General features: G+C 39.5%; 1 protein-coding gene and 1 non-coding gene across 5 annotated transcripts; one reads left to right on the top strand and one right to left on the bottom strand.

The window, feature by feature from the left end:
• Positions 1-322: 322 nt before the first annotated feature.
• Positions 323-394, bottom strand: trnaa-ugc (transfer RNA alanine (anticodon UGC)). Its single transcript has one exon. It is a non-coding gene; the product is annotated as a tRNA-Ala (tRNA).
• A 313-nt stretch (positions 395-707) lies between these two features.
• On the top strand, positions 708-15671 carry washc2c (WASH complex subunit 2C). 4 transcript variants are annotated; one of them, XM_088421727.1, is made up of 32 exons: positions 708-869; positions 1867-2010; positions 2110-2274; positions 2356-2424; positions 2730-2900; positions 2993-3086; positions 5051-5112; positions 5191-5244; positions 5322-5411; positions 5507-5591; positions 5713-5766; positions 5865-6004; positions 6100-6193; positions 6746-6799; positions 6887-7063; positions 7193-7326; positions 7715-7825; positions 7957-8046; positions 8118-8219; positions 8326-8433; positions 8507-8673; positions 8855-8960; positions 9058-9450; positions 9886-10014; positions 10248-10340; positions 10428-10502; positions 10592-10651; positions 11323-11544; positions 12578-12790; positions 13302-13955; positions 14570-14741; positions 14828-15671. In XM_088421727.1, exons 2-32 carry the CDS (start codon positions 1867-1869, stop codon positions 14971-14973), a joined length of 4428 nt encoding a protein of 1475 aa, XP_088277853.1. In that variant the 5' UTR covers positions 708-869; the 3' UTR covers positions 14974-15671. The 4 variants fall into 4 exon arrangements, with proteins under 4 accessions (XP_088277853.1, XP_088277852.1, XP_088277854.1 ...); XM_088421726.1 differs by having other exon boundaries at positions 5862-6004; XM_088421728.1 differs by lacking the exon at positions 5713-5766 and having other exon boundaries at positions 5862-6004.
• The last annotated feature ends 339 nt before the right edge of the window (positions 15672-16010 follow it).

Here is a 16010-nt window from a genome sequence, read left to right as displayed (position 1 = left end):
ACCCAAGAGGAAGTTACCGCTATTTTAACTTTATCTTTATTTTGTTTAATTTATTTGTTTTTTTTTTTTTAATATTTTTACAGTTAACCCTTGCTATTTGGATTCTAATTGGGACCAGCATCAGTCTGTGTAGAGCAAAAATCTACAAATAATAACACATTTTTATGTAATTTATATAGAATAATTTTACCCGTCCGGCCAGGTTGATAGATTTTCCTCCATGTAGCTCCTGAGCCAAAATGAATATGACATTCCTGTCGTAAGTGCTCTTGATAGCCATATTGCAAGAAAACCAGCTTGAAGAGGCAATTAATAAAACATGTGGAGATGCCGGGGATCGAACCCGGGGCCTCATACATGCAAAGCATGCGCTCTACCACTGAGCTACATCCCCTCGTGTCCCACCAGACTGATATTGTATTTTATATAAGCTCTATTTAGACGGTAGACCTATGACTTTGTTGTGTTGTTGATTAAAAAAAAACGTATGCGCACAAACATTTGAGTAGGCAAAACAGAGCGCTCTTTGATAAAGGGGTGGGGGGGGGGGTTACAGAGTAGCTTTGACAACTAACTAAAATCTAAGCGTATGCGCGTCGGTGGCGATTAATCGCTCTTTAAACGCTTGAAAAGTGTGCAAATCGCAACAACGCAAAACAGTGCGGCAAAGATATGTTTGTTCCACTCCGTCCCACTTCAGCCGCGGTTGCCTAGCAACCGTGGTCAGGTGACTGTCTGCAGACGGAACATGGCTGACCTGTCAGAAGACCAATGAGGGAAAGGCCAAATTTAGCATAATCGATCACTTGTTTGGCGTCCTTTCTCGTCGGCAGTCTAAAGCGGTTCTCTTCGGGACAGACGTGTTCAAGGCAAGTACGGTTTCTGTTTCAGGGGAAAAGGTATGTAACGCGTGTTTGCGGGGGATCTTTGGGAGCGCTAACGTCTACGTTGGCTAGCTAAGTTGAGCTAGCTGCTAACTAAACACCCACTCACTCACTTCCCTCCAGGTTTAAACATTCAACTTTTCAGAATTGCAAAACGCAAAGACCCTTTTGGGAAATCGGTTGTTTGTAGATGCAACACGTCGCACACTTGCCGTCGTTTAACGTCCATTTGGGTGCTTTAATCAGTCGAAATAAATGCTATTGTTTGAATGTTGTTTTAGTTAGCTGAGCTGTGTTGTATTTAAGCTAGTTTAAATATGAAAAAGAAAGATTTAATTTCGCCAAGAGTTCAGTTTGTTTTGTAGGGGAGGCATTTTCAAACCTTTGACCAGAGGGCAACAGTTCGTCTGGTTCCACTTTGAAGAAGTAGCAGCATATTTTGAAGTGGTATTTTATTTAGATTTTTTTGTACAATAGTCGTATCTTTTCAAATTGTATTTTCATGATAGAATAGTAGTATAATTAGGGTTTCTGTAGGTATCAGGAAATCTATTTCAATGCTTTTTGAGTACCATGACAGAAACAATAGCTTTCCTTTCAAATAAAGAGCAAATTAACTGGAATGTTTAATAACTTTGTATGCAGTGTTATTTAATCAATATTGTTTGTATTTTAAGTTTAATCCAAATGTGCAATTTCCGGCAGATGAGTCATAAATAACACGGATGATGTTACAGGATTGATTTTTCTAGTTGCAGCAACTTTTTTTTTCCATTCTCAAAAAAAGCTTTGTGCTGGATAAGCTGGTACCAGGATGAAAACATTTTACAGCAGTCATATCATTGAAAAAAAGGCTAAGAACTTTTGGTTTACGTGATACCGCACTGCTAAAAATGATAATAAAATACTTTTGTGACCAACTCTAAGTTTTGCTAAAAGTAATAATAAAATGCTTTTGTGACCAACTAAGTTTTCTCTCCAGATGAACGGGGTACCAGAGGGGATTCCCAATGGCCCGGACGGGAGTCAACACATCAGTAACGCCACTCAAATTTGGGAGAGACCCTGGACACTTGAGGAGATGCGCCAGAACAGTGCCAACTGGTCGCTCGCGGCCGACTCAGGGGTAATGTAAATAAAACAAAACCAAAAAATGCTAAATTCCACCGAAAATCAGGTGTACTGATGACTATTGACCTACTGCCCCCCTCCCATCGCTTTCCAGCTCCTCTTGTTCCTTCAAGACTTCTCTCAAAGAATGCTGTCAAGGACGCATGAAATCGAAAAGCAGCTGGACAGCTTGATTCGTGACACCAAGGCCACGGATAGCAGCCTGCACTCAGTCTTTAATGACTTCCTCATGCTCTCCAATACACAGTTTATCGAGAATGTAAAGCCTAAAGTTTAAATTTATAGTATTTCGTTGCTGTTTCTTCAGATGTGTGCCATCAACATGTATTTCCTGTTGTAGAGAGTGTATGATGAGGAAGTTGAGGAGCCTTTGCCCAAGGCTGATGCTGTGGAGAGGCAGGCTGATCAGGTATCATCAAGGGGTCCCTTGAAGGCTGAAAATATTCTAGCTTTTGTAATGGTAGCTGTTTTACAAATTATTACACTCTATTTGACATTTGTTCTATATCATATTAACCTATAGCCCTACACATTAAATGCAAGTAAATGAAGTACAACTGAACTGTAATTAGGTGTGGATTCTTTCATTTGCCACTAGAGGGAGCTAGAGAAATTACTGTCATAGTGGAAATGCAGCCTCTTGTTTGGATCTGAGGCCTTGCAGCCTCACTGGGTTAGTTACTGTTTGTTTGCATGATTGCCATTTTCCAACAGAAAAGTCGCGAGCAGAAAGAAGCCGAGCTGATCCCCAAGATGCAGGAAGCGGTGACTTACGGTTTGAAGGTGCTGGAGTCCGCCTTTGAACATCTGGACATTAAAGCAGGAAACTCAGACTCGGAGGACGAGGAGGCTAATGACAGATTGGAGGCAATCTTGGAGCCGAAAGTAGTTATCTTTTTGTATTGTAATTTATAAATATACAGTATTTAATAATAGATGACAACACTATTCATGATAATTGTTTTTTGTTTCTGCAGGACCTTTATGTGGACAGACCGCTTCCTTTTTTGATTGGCTCCCAGGCCTTCCTGGAACAAGAGGATGTCGGCCTTGGCGACCTATCTAGTGATGGTGATGTATTAAATTACGATATTTATAAAATAATGCATTCTCTTGATTGGAATGGAGCACTGCCGCGAGTAGCGAAAATCGACATATCTGAAGTTTCCGATAACAGACAAGATGGCAAAACACTACTTGTATTTAAATACAACACCTAAACTCACTTCGACATAGTCCCCTAGCACCAAGACAGTGCACAAAGCGCTGCGCTGCACAGGCAAATTTATTAGCACCAAGACTGCCACGTAACTGAAACAGAGCACTACTATTGTCTCCAAAAAAAAGCGCCTCCCCTCACGTTGAAATCATTTCTTGGCACAAAAATGCCAAGATGGCATCAAAGCACTACTTGTCTGCATGAATCACCTTGAGAGCTCCTTGGCTTCACATGACACCAAAATGCTACTTTTGTCTGAAGTGTCTCAACTCATTTCAGCGTATTTCATCTGCATGATGGGGTTAAATCACTTTTTGTATAATAGTTGAAGTAGCGCATCGTATCTTTAATAAATTTATCATTTGCAATTTACTGAATTCAATCCAGTTGGTGGAGCGCTAACTTTTCAATTTTTTTTTTTTTTTTTTTTTCGTATTAAGGTTTAAAAATTACATGGACGTTGTTTTGTATTTTGACTTTTTCGTAGGATTGGACTTTTGTATCCCGAGGTAGAGTTGTTGAAAGTTGATTTATATTTATGTTAAAAATGATACAATTTTAGGTATACTTATATAAAATCTTTAAATACGGATCTTATTGGGGGCAAGAAATGTTTTCTCTTTTCTAGGGGGCGTGCAAAAAAATAATAAGAGAATCACCCGTCTAGTGATTGCTGCATTGACTGTATATTGATTAGTCATGCCTAGAGTGAGAAGCTCAGCGCTAACTCAAAGTCAATGACGCCAACTTGCGCTGCGTAATTGTCGGTTACGATACTACGTATCCGTTCAGGGCCTTGTGTTATCTGTACTTTTCTTCAGAGAAACACCGATGTAAATATTCGAACTCACACCGCTTAAAAAAATGTAGCTACTTGTTTTATAACTACAATTGAATTATTGTAAAATAAATTCGTAAGTACTTAATTGGTCAGTGATGTTCCTTAATCTCTCTTCCGTCATAACTGCGCTAAGAAAAGCCAAACTTTGAAATTAAGCAAACCATTGCATTGTGTTTAAATTGATTAACCGTGCCTTGAGTGAAACACTTAGCTGCTACGTTTGTTGCAACACAGCTCACCTCAAGTAAAAGACGCTAACTTGCGCTGCGTGAGTTTGAAATGTTCAAACCTCGCTTTTCTGAGCTGTAGGCTTCGCAGCTTCTGCTCCCAAATCCAGTGAAACGAAGCGTCGTTCAGGGGTTCAGACCCCGAGTAAGTGGGGCTGTGGCCGTTGCACAAATACCGATCCCACACATCAAACATTACAAAAACACTACAAAGACAACAGGGATGGACGTTTTTCTACAACATTACGTATTATGTCGTAATGTATCACAGCGCTATACATAAGCATCGGAAGGAGTTACACGCGCTTCTCGCCCCGCGGCTAATGGCTCCTCTCCGATAGGTGATCATGGCATCTTATAAAAATACATCGATCGCTCTTTTTTGCTAGAAATAACAACAGAAACGAGGCCGGCGCAAGATAACATCCCATTAGCAGCAGTCAATTGAAAATTAATCGCGTAATTAATTCGACACCGTTAACAAAACCGTTAATAGTGGAGTGGACATATGACACAAATCCGACGATTTAGTGTGCAAATGTAAACATAAAAAAGCAGCGAGGTTCACTTTTGAGCTACAGCTACATACTAAATACTGTGCTGGGGCTTATTGATACATCCGGTTTTTAAAAATTCAGCCCCAGTGGCCAGTATAGTGCTGGGGCTCAGTACCTATATCGAACAGCGATCTGTCTCTGAAGTGGATTCAAATAGAATGTTCATGAATGTCAACAATTTGTCGTCACAGAACTGTCAGTGGACAGCGAGAGAGACAGTGTGATTGACAGTGAAGACGACAAAGATGCAGATGTAAGTTTGTCACGTTTTCTTTCATATTGTGATATGTATTTTGCTCCTTTTGATTTAAAAAATGCGGTATTCATACAGAATTTAGACGAGGACTTTATGCAGGAGGAGGACCATCACCCTACTATTAAGAAGGTATGGCAAACTTCCAGCTGTACGTTTTAATGACATGTGTGGTTCATTTCATTTTCGCTCTTAAAAAAAAAAAACAGAATTCTTCTATGGTGAGCTATGAAGAGGACGATGAGGATTCCGACATTTTTGGAGACTCGGACAAGGAGGAGGAGGAGGAGGATGCAAAAGTATGCTTGTTATAGCCCTGCTCACTGTATCAGATTAATTTCTAACATCTTGCATGTGTTTGTTTTGTTTTTGTTTTTTTCTGCGCTTTATCCAGAGTGCAGGCCCAACATCCTTTGCTGATGAGTTGGCTGCCAGGATCAAGAGCGAACTGGTTAGCAAACCAACGGAAGACCGAGCCTGTAAGTCACCACCATTTGAATTGTCTTCACCTCCCTCGCATTTATAACCATCAAAACATGAGACCTTCATAGCATAGCATTCTTCACCTGCATGCTCATGGATATTTCTGCATCTTTTAAGCATTGTCATCAAGGAAGAAAAGCAGAAAAGAAGTGAAGCCTGTACAATCGCATGGTACGAAGGCGCCTTTCATTCATCCTCATAATGGAGCACTCTTTTTTTCAAACCCAAATCCGTCATGTTGCTCAAGTTTCTTTTCTTTTACATAGCAGCAGAAGACGACAGCGACGACATGTTCAAACCGCCGAAAATGGATTATGACGACGAAGACGAGGACGATGAATTCTCACCGTTTGGCGAGAAGAGTGGTCTCTTCAGTGGAGGGAAAGGCCTCTTTGATGATGACGACAAAGTAATATCATATATTGATGTTTTTCCTTTCTGCAAAGATGGGAACAAAAAGTTTTTACTTTTTTTTTTTTCTTTTTTTTCCGGGATGTCACACAGGGTGATGATCTGTTCTCTGATGCACCAAAACCTCCTGTCTCAATGGAGGGAAACTCACCAAATGAAAGTATCAAAACCAGCACGAAAACAACAGGTAAAATAGATCCCAAAATATGCATGTGAAGGCCCTGTGGCTTTCTATGACAAAATGTTGTACAGTTTTCATTTTTACAGTTTTCTTCTAATGCATTCAAATGAGTTTGTCATTCAATAATGCCTGCACCACTTTATAAGTTCCATACTTCTCTTTAGGTTGTAACAGTAATTTAAATATGAAATCAGATTTACTGGCATTTGTATTCTGACAATAATAATGGCTTTTAGTTGTCGATTGTTAATTAATGGTTACTTAATTTCTGACATCTTAGAGAAACATTCCATTTTGGTGCTCACTGAAATTGAAAGTCGGTATTAAAGTACTTTATGATGCTAGATGATCCCTTTATGACAGGATGTCTTTGGAAAAAGATCAGACCAGTCTTTGGCCATCACTTGGAAGTAGTGAATATTTGGAGTGCAGAAAGTCTTGCGTTTGTGGGATGGGGGGTGAATTTAACGCTTGAAATGTGACCCTTTCTGTTTTGTTTTGTTTTTGTGTGTGTGTGTGTTTTTTGTTGTTGTTATTTTTCCTCCCCTCTTCCCAAAGAGCCTCACAAGCCTGTCAAGAAGATTCCACCTGGTGCCGTTTCAATATTTCCAGGTAGTTACTCCTTGCAAGTATAGTATCCTTTCCATATGTTTAAAAAAAAAAAAAAATCTATCAAACCCAATTTTGTTTTCTCCTAAGACAACAACCTCTTCGGTCCAGCAAATGACATATTGGCCAGCAGCGAAAACGGAACTGCAAATAGCAAAACCCAAGTTACTACTAAACCACCCCCCATCAGTGGGGGGTTGTTTGATGAAGAGGATGATGAGGAAGATGACTTTTTTGGTGGTAAAAGCCAGGAAAAATCATCTTCTGGTAAGTGTTCACTTATAACCCATTCACCACAGTTTATGGCAAACAATTTATTTTTGTGTGCTGGTAGTGAATTATTTATTGATCACTTTCAGTTCCACTCATGCGGCATGTTTTTGTTTTATTTTTTAGCTGTTCAGATAAAGGCCAAACCCCCAAAGACCCTTGACCTTTTCGAAGATGACGACGAAGACGGTGACATATTTATCGAGAAGGCAGCTCAAAACAAAAAGGTGGAAGAGCCGGTTATACAGTCGGCAAAGAAGGTAAACACTGGCATTTTGCCAAAAATATCTTGCATTTGCCCCCACTAGCCCTAAACACAGTTTTCTGATTAATATTGTATTTTTGGGATATGATTTAAGAAGATTAAAATATCAATGTCAGAGATAGTTTCAATGTTGCACTGTGACGTGTTGGTAATTGCAGTCAGATGTACAAGACTGAGTGAATGTATTGACTACTTGGAAGTTCTACAGTAAACATAAACATTAAAATACTGTCTTTAGAACCGTGGCTAGTTAACACTGCTTCCAGTCTCTTAAGTGAAAGTAAATATTTTCCAATGATTTTGAGGTTTGAGCAAGTACAGATAGAGAACAAAGAAAAAAAACAACAAAAATACGAATAAACTGACAAAGCTTTTCCGTTAAGATGCCTGCAGGTGCCATCTCCATGTTTGGTCCAGGCACAAAAAGCTTACTCTCTGAAGGCCTAAAGAAACGTCAGCACTCCTCTAGCAACGAGTCTGAGAAATCTGAGAAGGTTTGTCACAGTTTATTAGTCCTAGGATCAATAAGACTATTTCATATTTACCAGAATTCTCTTTCAGGAATTGAACTTTTGTCATAATAAGAATGTCCCAAATCAGAGGTAACTCTCATCTGCTTCTTTAGAACGGACCAGCTCCAGATGTTGGAAAAGCGGTCACTCAAAACTCCAAACCCATTACAAGTAGCCTCTTCTCTGACGACGAAGACACGCAAGTAAGAGTCTCAAGTTATTCGACATTATCTAAAGTGTGTCTAGCTATTGTATACCTTTTCCCCTTTTCTAGATATCTCCAAGTATCCCCAGAAGTCAGTCTGATCTCCCCACAATGAGTCAGAGCAGAAACGACAAGCCTTGTGTGTCCTTATTCGATGATGATGATGAAGAGGTGGATACAATAGCATTATTCATGCCTGAATTCAAATCAAATTTCCTGAAATAGTAGCCATAAATTTGTAAAACTTTAAAGCTTACTCATATTTTTTTTCTTACAGGATCTCTTTGCATCTGCCTCAAAGTCGAAGCCAAAACCGAATCCAGCTCAAACTTTCACGCCGCAACCGAGTAAAACCATCCCCAGCTCTTTTTTTAGTGATGAAGAGGTATGAGAGGAGAGTATCTAATATATCTATAGCCAGTATGCAATATGATTGACGAACCAAAACTTAATATCAGGACCAATGGATGGGCTCGAAAGATAGCGCTGCCAAGCAAGAGACCAAGACGGGAGGAATGAAAGCAAGCATCAGCGCCCCCGCCAACTTCCACAATGTTAGCACGTTGCAGAAAGGCGGCCTCTTTGACGATGATGAAGACGACCCGTTTGCTCCAGCAGAGTCCAGGTATTTCCTCGAGACTCTGGATCAGTCACATCAATATATTTGCATATGAAGGCCACAATTAAAAAAAAAAAAAAAGTCAATATATTGGGAGAATGTGGATGGATCTTTTGTGGGAATTTACACATACTATGAGATTATTGACAGTGTAGTTCCTGTTGTGGTTCCTTTTTTCTTCACACAGTCAGAAGAAACCCCAGAGAGTTGGTCTTTTGTTTGAGGATGAGCACAATGAAAAAGATTCTTTGTTTGGAATCACAACAGATGAGAGCAAAAAAGCAGCAGTTCAAGTGAGTGCAGAGGCAATAACTTTCCTGGATTTTTGTTTCCTCAGCCATAAAATGTTGTCAACTATGCTTATTATTTTTATTTTCTTTTGAATCTCAGTCCAACACTGTGTTAGAAAAATCACCAGAACCTGCAGAGGCTAAAAAGGAAGCTCTGCAGAAACCGTCGGTGCCGCAGAAACCGTCAGTGCCGCAGAAACCGGCAACGAAGCCGCCGGAGAAAACTTTAGCGTCATCCGAGGCCGCCGAAAGTAAGAAGAAGCCAGTCGGAGCCGTCAGCTTGTTTGGGGGCATCGACATTCTGGCCAAAAAGGATGCAAAGAATATGTCCGATGAAGACGAGGACGATTTCAAAGGCCCGCCACCCATTGTGAAGACACAAGCAAAAGTCAAAACAAACACTCTCAGTCTATTTGATGATGACGACGAAGAAGATGATGAACAAAATCTCATTTTCACTCCAAGTAAACCTTCAGCCAAAAACACTGCAAAGGTTTGCATGATTTATTTTGGGTGTCTGCTAATTAGTCAACAACAGAGGCATCTCTTTCAACATCAAGAAAACACTTAATTAGAACAAACAAAAGCCTTTGGGTTCATTTTATCCAGCCATTCATCTATTTTCCACAGCCACTTATCCTCAGGCTTGCTGGTTGAAATATATTTAATTTGCTTTTGCTGAATGTCAGTAAAGAAGGAACGTCAAACACCCAACAAATTATATATATTTTTTTTAAATCTAAAGCTAATATACTTTTTTAAAATTTAAAGTGAATACTAAATCTTAAAACAAAAATTTTTTCACAAGAACTAACAAATCAAACTGATTTTTTTTTTTAATTGAATGAAATCAAAACTAACCATAATGCAAATCCAAAATGATTCTTCACATATGCTCAATAAACCTTTTTAACCTATCTTCTTTCAGCCTGCTGAGCTGCAACCGCAGCTAAAGAGCACAGGCGTGTTCCTTGATGAAAAGTTCTTGTTCAGTCCCACCCAGCAAAAGGACAATGATCCCGACGTCGACCTCTTTGCCGTCTCAGAGAAGACCACGGTCCGTATTTTTATCTTTTGTTCTCAGCACAAGATATACACTCAATTGCCCGTTTCATTAGGTGGACCTTTGCAATCCTGTATGAGAGCTGCATGAATAAATACGAAGATTAAATTATGCTCAGTTTTTGGATTGTGCATGTGTTCCTAATGAAGTGTTAGGTAGTTTATTATATGTCCAGTAGTTTATTATATGTCCACTGTCTCATAAATTGACCTGTCTTTCACTTTTAGAGTTCCAAGCTCAGCTTGACGAAGCCAAGTCTCTTTGCAGAAGATGATGAGGATGACCTGTTTGGCTCCACCAAGCCCCAATCGGCACCCTCTGTACTGATTTGATTATTGTCCAGTTTTATTTCATTAAGAGCGAGTAATTGAAGTCAGGCTCACATTTTTGTGGCTTTTCTTTCTCAGAAAGGAGCAGAACAAGTTAGCACATCTAATGACAAAGCACCACAAGGCAAGCCAGAAACCGGTTTAGATCTTCAGGTGAGTTTGGTATAAGCTACTTGGAATTGCTATTTTCCCTAAGACCTTATTTGGTGGCATAATGGATTTATTATGATCCAACTACGCAGAAACCCGCAGCAAGTCCTGTAGAACCAAAAGAACCGTCATCAAGGATAGGCAGACTTCAAGTAATTGGTTTTGCCATTCACTGAAAAAAAATTCTGAATTTCTCTATTCATTCTTAAAATACTTGTTTCTCTTTTTCTTTATTTGGATTTTGCACGTTCTATCCTTATAGCTCAACTAAATTACCATTTTTATAGGGGAGATCATTTCACTTTCATGAGTCTCATACATCCTTTGCTGTTTTTTCCCTCTCGCTAGGCTGGATTTACAATTTATAAAATGATCTGTCTAGATACAGTACTCGTCAAAAGTTGAACAAATTCAAATAGTCTCAGACACATTACGCGGTCAATAAATTCAAATGATCAACTCGTAAAAATGCACAATAGTCAACTGAAAGCATCCACATCATAAAGCAGATTGACAAAGTACCAACATGTGCAAAGCTGTTACCGGAGCAAAAGATACATTTTTGTCTTCTAAATTATTAAACATTCAGTTTGTGTGAACATTGTTTTACTAACCAAATAATTATATCATAGTTGTAATGCTAATTTAATGAGCATCAATTACTCCCACTTTGCTGTAGGTCTTGGGGTTTCCCTTTCAATGTGCAAGTTCGCTGTAAATCCAGCCTTTGATATCTTCACTTGAAATGCTTTCACACTTTTCAAATACAGCCTCTTTACATTGTGTGCCTTAGTTAATATAGTTGTTTTTGTCCTCTTAACAGGCAAGTCTGAAGATCAACCCCGCCGTATTTCTCCCTGGCTCAGCCCCGACCCTTCCGGGGGCTGTAAGTGTGCTCCCGGGTCTGGATCCCAGTTCCCCTTCCTTGTTCTCCAGCATGACCCCCAGTCCTGCCACAACGCCAATCACAGCCCGGCTAGACAGTGACGGAGGAGTCAATTTTGACTCGCCAGTTCAGGCTCCGGCTGTGCACAGCGCAAACAAGGTGGGCAATGATTCTCTGTACTGGTTAGCCACAACTTTAGGTACACCTGTACAGTCTTAAGAGGTTTGAGATATCAGGGCTCAACACGACACCTGATCCACCCACAAATGTGGCCAACTTTTCCGTATGTGCTCATGAAGATTTAATCCTGTCGCATGGCGCAGTTGCATGTTTTAATTAGTACGTTCGTCAATGTGACACATCAATATATGTGACGTTCACTGTGAAAAACGATGTCAAGGGAAGATGTAACAGCGTCACGTTACCCCACGATGGCATGCTACAAAAGCCGACTTCAAAATAAACATGGCATTGCAGTAGCTTTAGGAGGCTTTTATTTTGAAGTAGGTCTTTGCAACTATAGGGACGGAGCAGCTAGTCTGACTTGTTAGCGCCCCTTGTTTTTATTGCCATAACATAACTACCACCATCAATGTCATAAAAAAAAAATAACATTGTCATAAAAAAAACAATCACATTCAATCTGATTATGGACACTAAGTAACAGCTAGTCACTTATGCTGTCACTGTATGATCTGGCACAAGTCTCCACCATTAGCACTAGCTGCTAACTATGTGGTGAATTCAAATGCAGTTAGACATTTTAAAATCTAAAAAGTCCATCAATGTATTAAACATTAACAGCAAATATCTTAACTGTGCGCGATTTCTATCAATATATAAAAGCAAACACATCAAGAAGATTGATGGGGGCAAATGTTTACTATACTTAATCATATAACTAGTCGTTTAACAGCCTCGTATTGTGCTCACAATCTTTTGGTTAATCAGGCTATAAGAGGTAGTCCCTCTGCATTGAACAGAATAATGTCCACATGGAAACAAATCCTTTTTTTTTTTTCTTCGGTGTCATCTTCTAAACTTCAAATTAAGCTTATTTTGCCAGCTCTTGTTTGTTACATACAGATTTTGTTACAGTAAAATATTTGTGCAAATATCGTATCGTGTGCCTAGTTTAGAAAGTTTCGTTTCTTGGAATTATTTTCTTTTTTCTTTTTTTTTTTTTTTAAAGGCATGTGTGAAGATCAACCCGGCCGCATTTCTCCCTGGCTCAGCCCCCGTAAGTGTGTTCCTGGGTCTGGACCCCAATTCCTCTTCTGGGGTTTCCAGCTCCAGCATGAGTCCCAGTCCCGCTACGACGCCAACCACAGCCCGGCTAGACAGTGAGGCGGGAGTCAGCTTTGACACGCCGATCCAGGCTCCGACTTTGCACAGTGCAAACAAGGTGGGCTATGATTCTCTTTACTTTTAGGTCGTAGGTGTTGCACAGTGCAAACAAGGTGGGCTATGATTGTCTTTACTTTTATGTCGTAGGTGTTGAACTCCAGTCCTCGAGGGCCAGTATTCTATAGGTTTCAAAACATGCAGGATACCGGCCCTCGAGGACTGGAGTTTGACACCTGTGCTTCAAGTGCACCTAGCCAGTCTTTATAGATTTGTTTTATCCAGTCTGTAATGTTATTAGTGGTGTCAATTCACCAACAGACAAACTCAAGTTTACCACAGGAGGATTTATGACTAGACATTTACTATTAAGTGTGTGTGTGTGAGTGTGTATGGTCACTTTCATTGACATTGACGGCTACCGGCGTCAAAGTTTCATTTCACATGTTCATCAATCTATACCAAAAGGATGTGGGGATTTCACACTAAATAAATCTGTGAGTGAATTGAGACAGGATCATGATTGATTCATTTTGTAAGGTACTGCTCTAACTGTACATCTTTTTACCCAGAATCGCGTCAAAGGTTCCTTCCATCGAAGACTGCCATCCAGAGCGGCGAGGCAAGCATCTCAAAGATCAATGGAGGAACAAGACGACGTTCCAGTTTCCAATCCCTCTGAAGGCTCCTTCAAGTCATCTTCATCCGTCTTAGTCCCGCCAGGCGCCTTGAGCCAGACTCATACCCCTCAAAACTCTGTCCCAGCTCCATCGTCACCTTCGCATTCTCAGCCACCATTGACTCAAATCGCCGCCAAGCCTTCTTTGCCGACGCTGCCTGAATCCAACAACTCCAAGAAGCAAGACAGCAACCCAAAAATGATGCTGCCTGCATTTGAGGACGATGACATTTTCGCCTCCGATATCTTTTTCGATTGTGTCACGGATACCCCTGCCGCCAAAGCCACCAGCAAGAAAGCTGAACACCAGGCGTCAGCAGTACCGAAGACAGAGTTCGGCAACACCCGCTCCATTTTTGACAACAACAGCGATGATCTTTTCCAAACGGTGAAACCAAAGTCAGCAGCAAAGACAGCCAAGACTCCCTTTTTGAAAGACGACGACGACTTCGATATCTTTGGAGAGAAGAGCAACTCAACGATGAAGTCCACGAGTAGCAGAGATGTCAAAAGCAGCAACAGTTTTCCCAAGCAGGATATTTTTGAGGTAAATTCATTTCTTCAACATTGTCTGTGTAATGTATTTTTTGTGACGTTGCTTCAGGTCATCCTTTTAAAAGTGATGAGGCTTTTTTTTTTTCCCGTGCTTAACAATGTCCACCCTGAAACAGACATTTTTTTTTTCTCTACACTTCTTGCAACATCCACTATTAAACATTTTCCTATTTTTTTTCCTCTCTTAGAGAGCTTTGCGGTCCTTGTCAATTTAGTTTAATTATACATATTATATATAGTTAGATTACACCTGATTTATCTGCTTCTACGGTGTTAACAGCTTCTACAACCTTATATATTCTCTGATTCAAGAGTTAATCGTTTCAATGTCTTAGTGTTTGAGACCAATTGAATTGAGTGTTTCCAAATTTTATATTTACTGTGTTTTAGAAGGATATGGTGGAAATGGTTTTAAATTCAGTTTGGTTCACATTTATTACAGTAAGAGAAGTTAAAAAAAAAACATTCTGTAAACAGGAACAAATTTATTGACACATCAATGGTTTGAATCTTGTCTGTTAGAAAAAGTGTAACAAATTGGTAGTCATGTTTTTTCTTTTTTTCTTTTTTAATAAAACGACCATGCCACAAATGCTGTCTTCACAGGACGACATTGCCGTCATGCCTAAAGCCCACAAGAAAGACAAGGACAAGGCCACAGATGTGAGTCTGTTTGACGATGACATCGATATATTTGCTGACCTGACAGACACTTTCACGCCAAAAGAGAAGACCAAGACAAAGGCGGCTACCAAGTCCATCTTTGACGACGACATGGGTAAGCAAAGAGATCGTTTCTAGGAAATGTATTTTTAATTAATTTTTGTTTTTGTTTTTTTAATCCCATTGTTTTCTCTCCTTAAGATGACATTTTTGCACCAAGTACAGTCAAAACAACGTCAAAGGCTACTCCGAAAGCAAAGACTTCGCCTCCCTCCCAGGACACCAGCACACCAGTGGACTCGGGAAACATATTTGATGATCCACTTAATGCTCTCGGAAGAAATTGAAGGTTTTTTGTTTTTTTTGTTTTTGTTTTTTTTACAGTTGTTGATCAACTCCTTTCTGTTTTTTCGATTGCTAAACCCGGAAGAGATCGGGCGCACTGTTGGAAGTATTTATTCATATTCATATCATCATTATGATGTGTTGATCGGTGGAGCATTCCAGAATTCATTTGTTGCATTGCACCCTTATTACGTAACATTTAGTAAGTACTGTTAATAATTCTACATGATAGCACTTTATGAGCATACCGTTTTGCTTTGCCTCAACGCCTGGAGGACTTAACAGTAGATTGTTTATTGGCTATGCCATGTTGAGATTTCCTTTCTCTAGGTGCCATGTCATGTTTTTGTCAATTCAACGCGCCCCCTGTCTTAAGCTGTTTTGACCATGTTTTTATCAAGAATGCATCCATTTCCTAACTTTTGCTGCGATGAATAGAGAAATGTCATTTTTGTGAACTAAAATGAAACTGATTTTATACTACCTAAAAGGTCTGTTGTTGTTTTTGGGACAGCTGTGTTTTGTTTTGTTTTTTTCCTCAAATGCAGTAAAAATATAACTTTTTTTTTTTCTTCAAAGCGCTATGCAGGGTACTTACGCAAGTCTGGAAATGAATTGTAAATTTTCAAGTATTTAGAAAAAAAAGTATGGAGAATAAAGTATGGAAAATATTTGTTTCCATAATATGGCTGTCCTGAAATAGTTTTATGAGTTAGTTGTTTCCAAAACATTGAATCAAACCAGATCGTTGTTTTATGCTGAGCCAAGCAATTTGTGTGAGCGCAAACTTTGAAACGTATTGCATCTATTTAAGGAGAAGCTCTGTCTGCCGATGTGTGAAAAATTCTTCAGTGGTTCTAACAAAGACATTATTTTAATTCACATAAGTGTCAGAGACTCTTCTAAATCTGTTTTTAATATATTTAATTTTTTTTTTTTTTTTAATTAACTTTATGGTAGTATCACCTGAGCCTGGCGCGTGACCTATTGCCATCTGTTGTCAGTAAACTTTGATATTTTGAATTTTAACTGCTGAAGG

The sequence above is a fragment of the Hippichthys cyanospilos genome, chromosome 8 (assembly GCF_059441005.1).
Source record: "Hippichthys cyanospilos isolate Australia breed blue-spotted pipefish chromosome 8, RoL_Hcya_1.0, whole genome shotgun sequence".
Classification (NCBI taxonomy): Eukaryota; Metazoa; Chordata; class Actinopteri; order Syngnathiformes; family Syngnathidae; genus Hippichthys; species Hippichthys cyanospilos.
The sequence above is the reverse complement of the archived record's forward strand: the minus strand, read 5'-3'. Positions and strand labels throughout refer to the sequence as shown.

What these genes read in the sequence shown, in the direction of transcription:
- washc2c (XM_088421726.1), top strand. Translation starts at nt 1,867, where the DNA reads ATGAACGGGGTACCAGAGGGGATTCCCAATGGCCCGGACGGGAGTCAA. An exon ending in CCAGGAAAAATCATCTTCTG is followed by an intron (nt 7,064 to 7,192) that starts GTAAGTGTTCAC and finishes TTTATTTTTTAG; the next exon opens with CTGTTCAGATAAAGGCCAAA. An exon ending in AAACCGGTTTAGATCTTCAG is followed by an intron (nt 10,503 to 10,591) that starts GTGAGTTTGGTA and finishes CCAACTACGCAG; the next exon opens with AAACCCGCAGCAAGTCCTGT.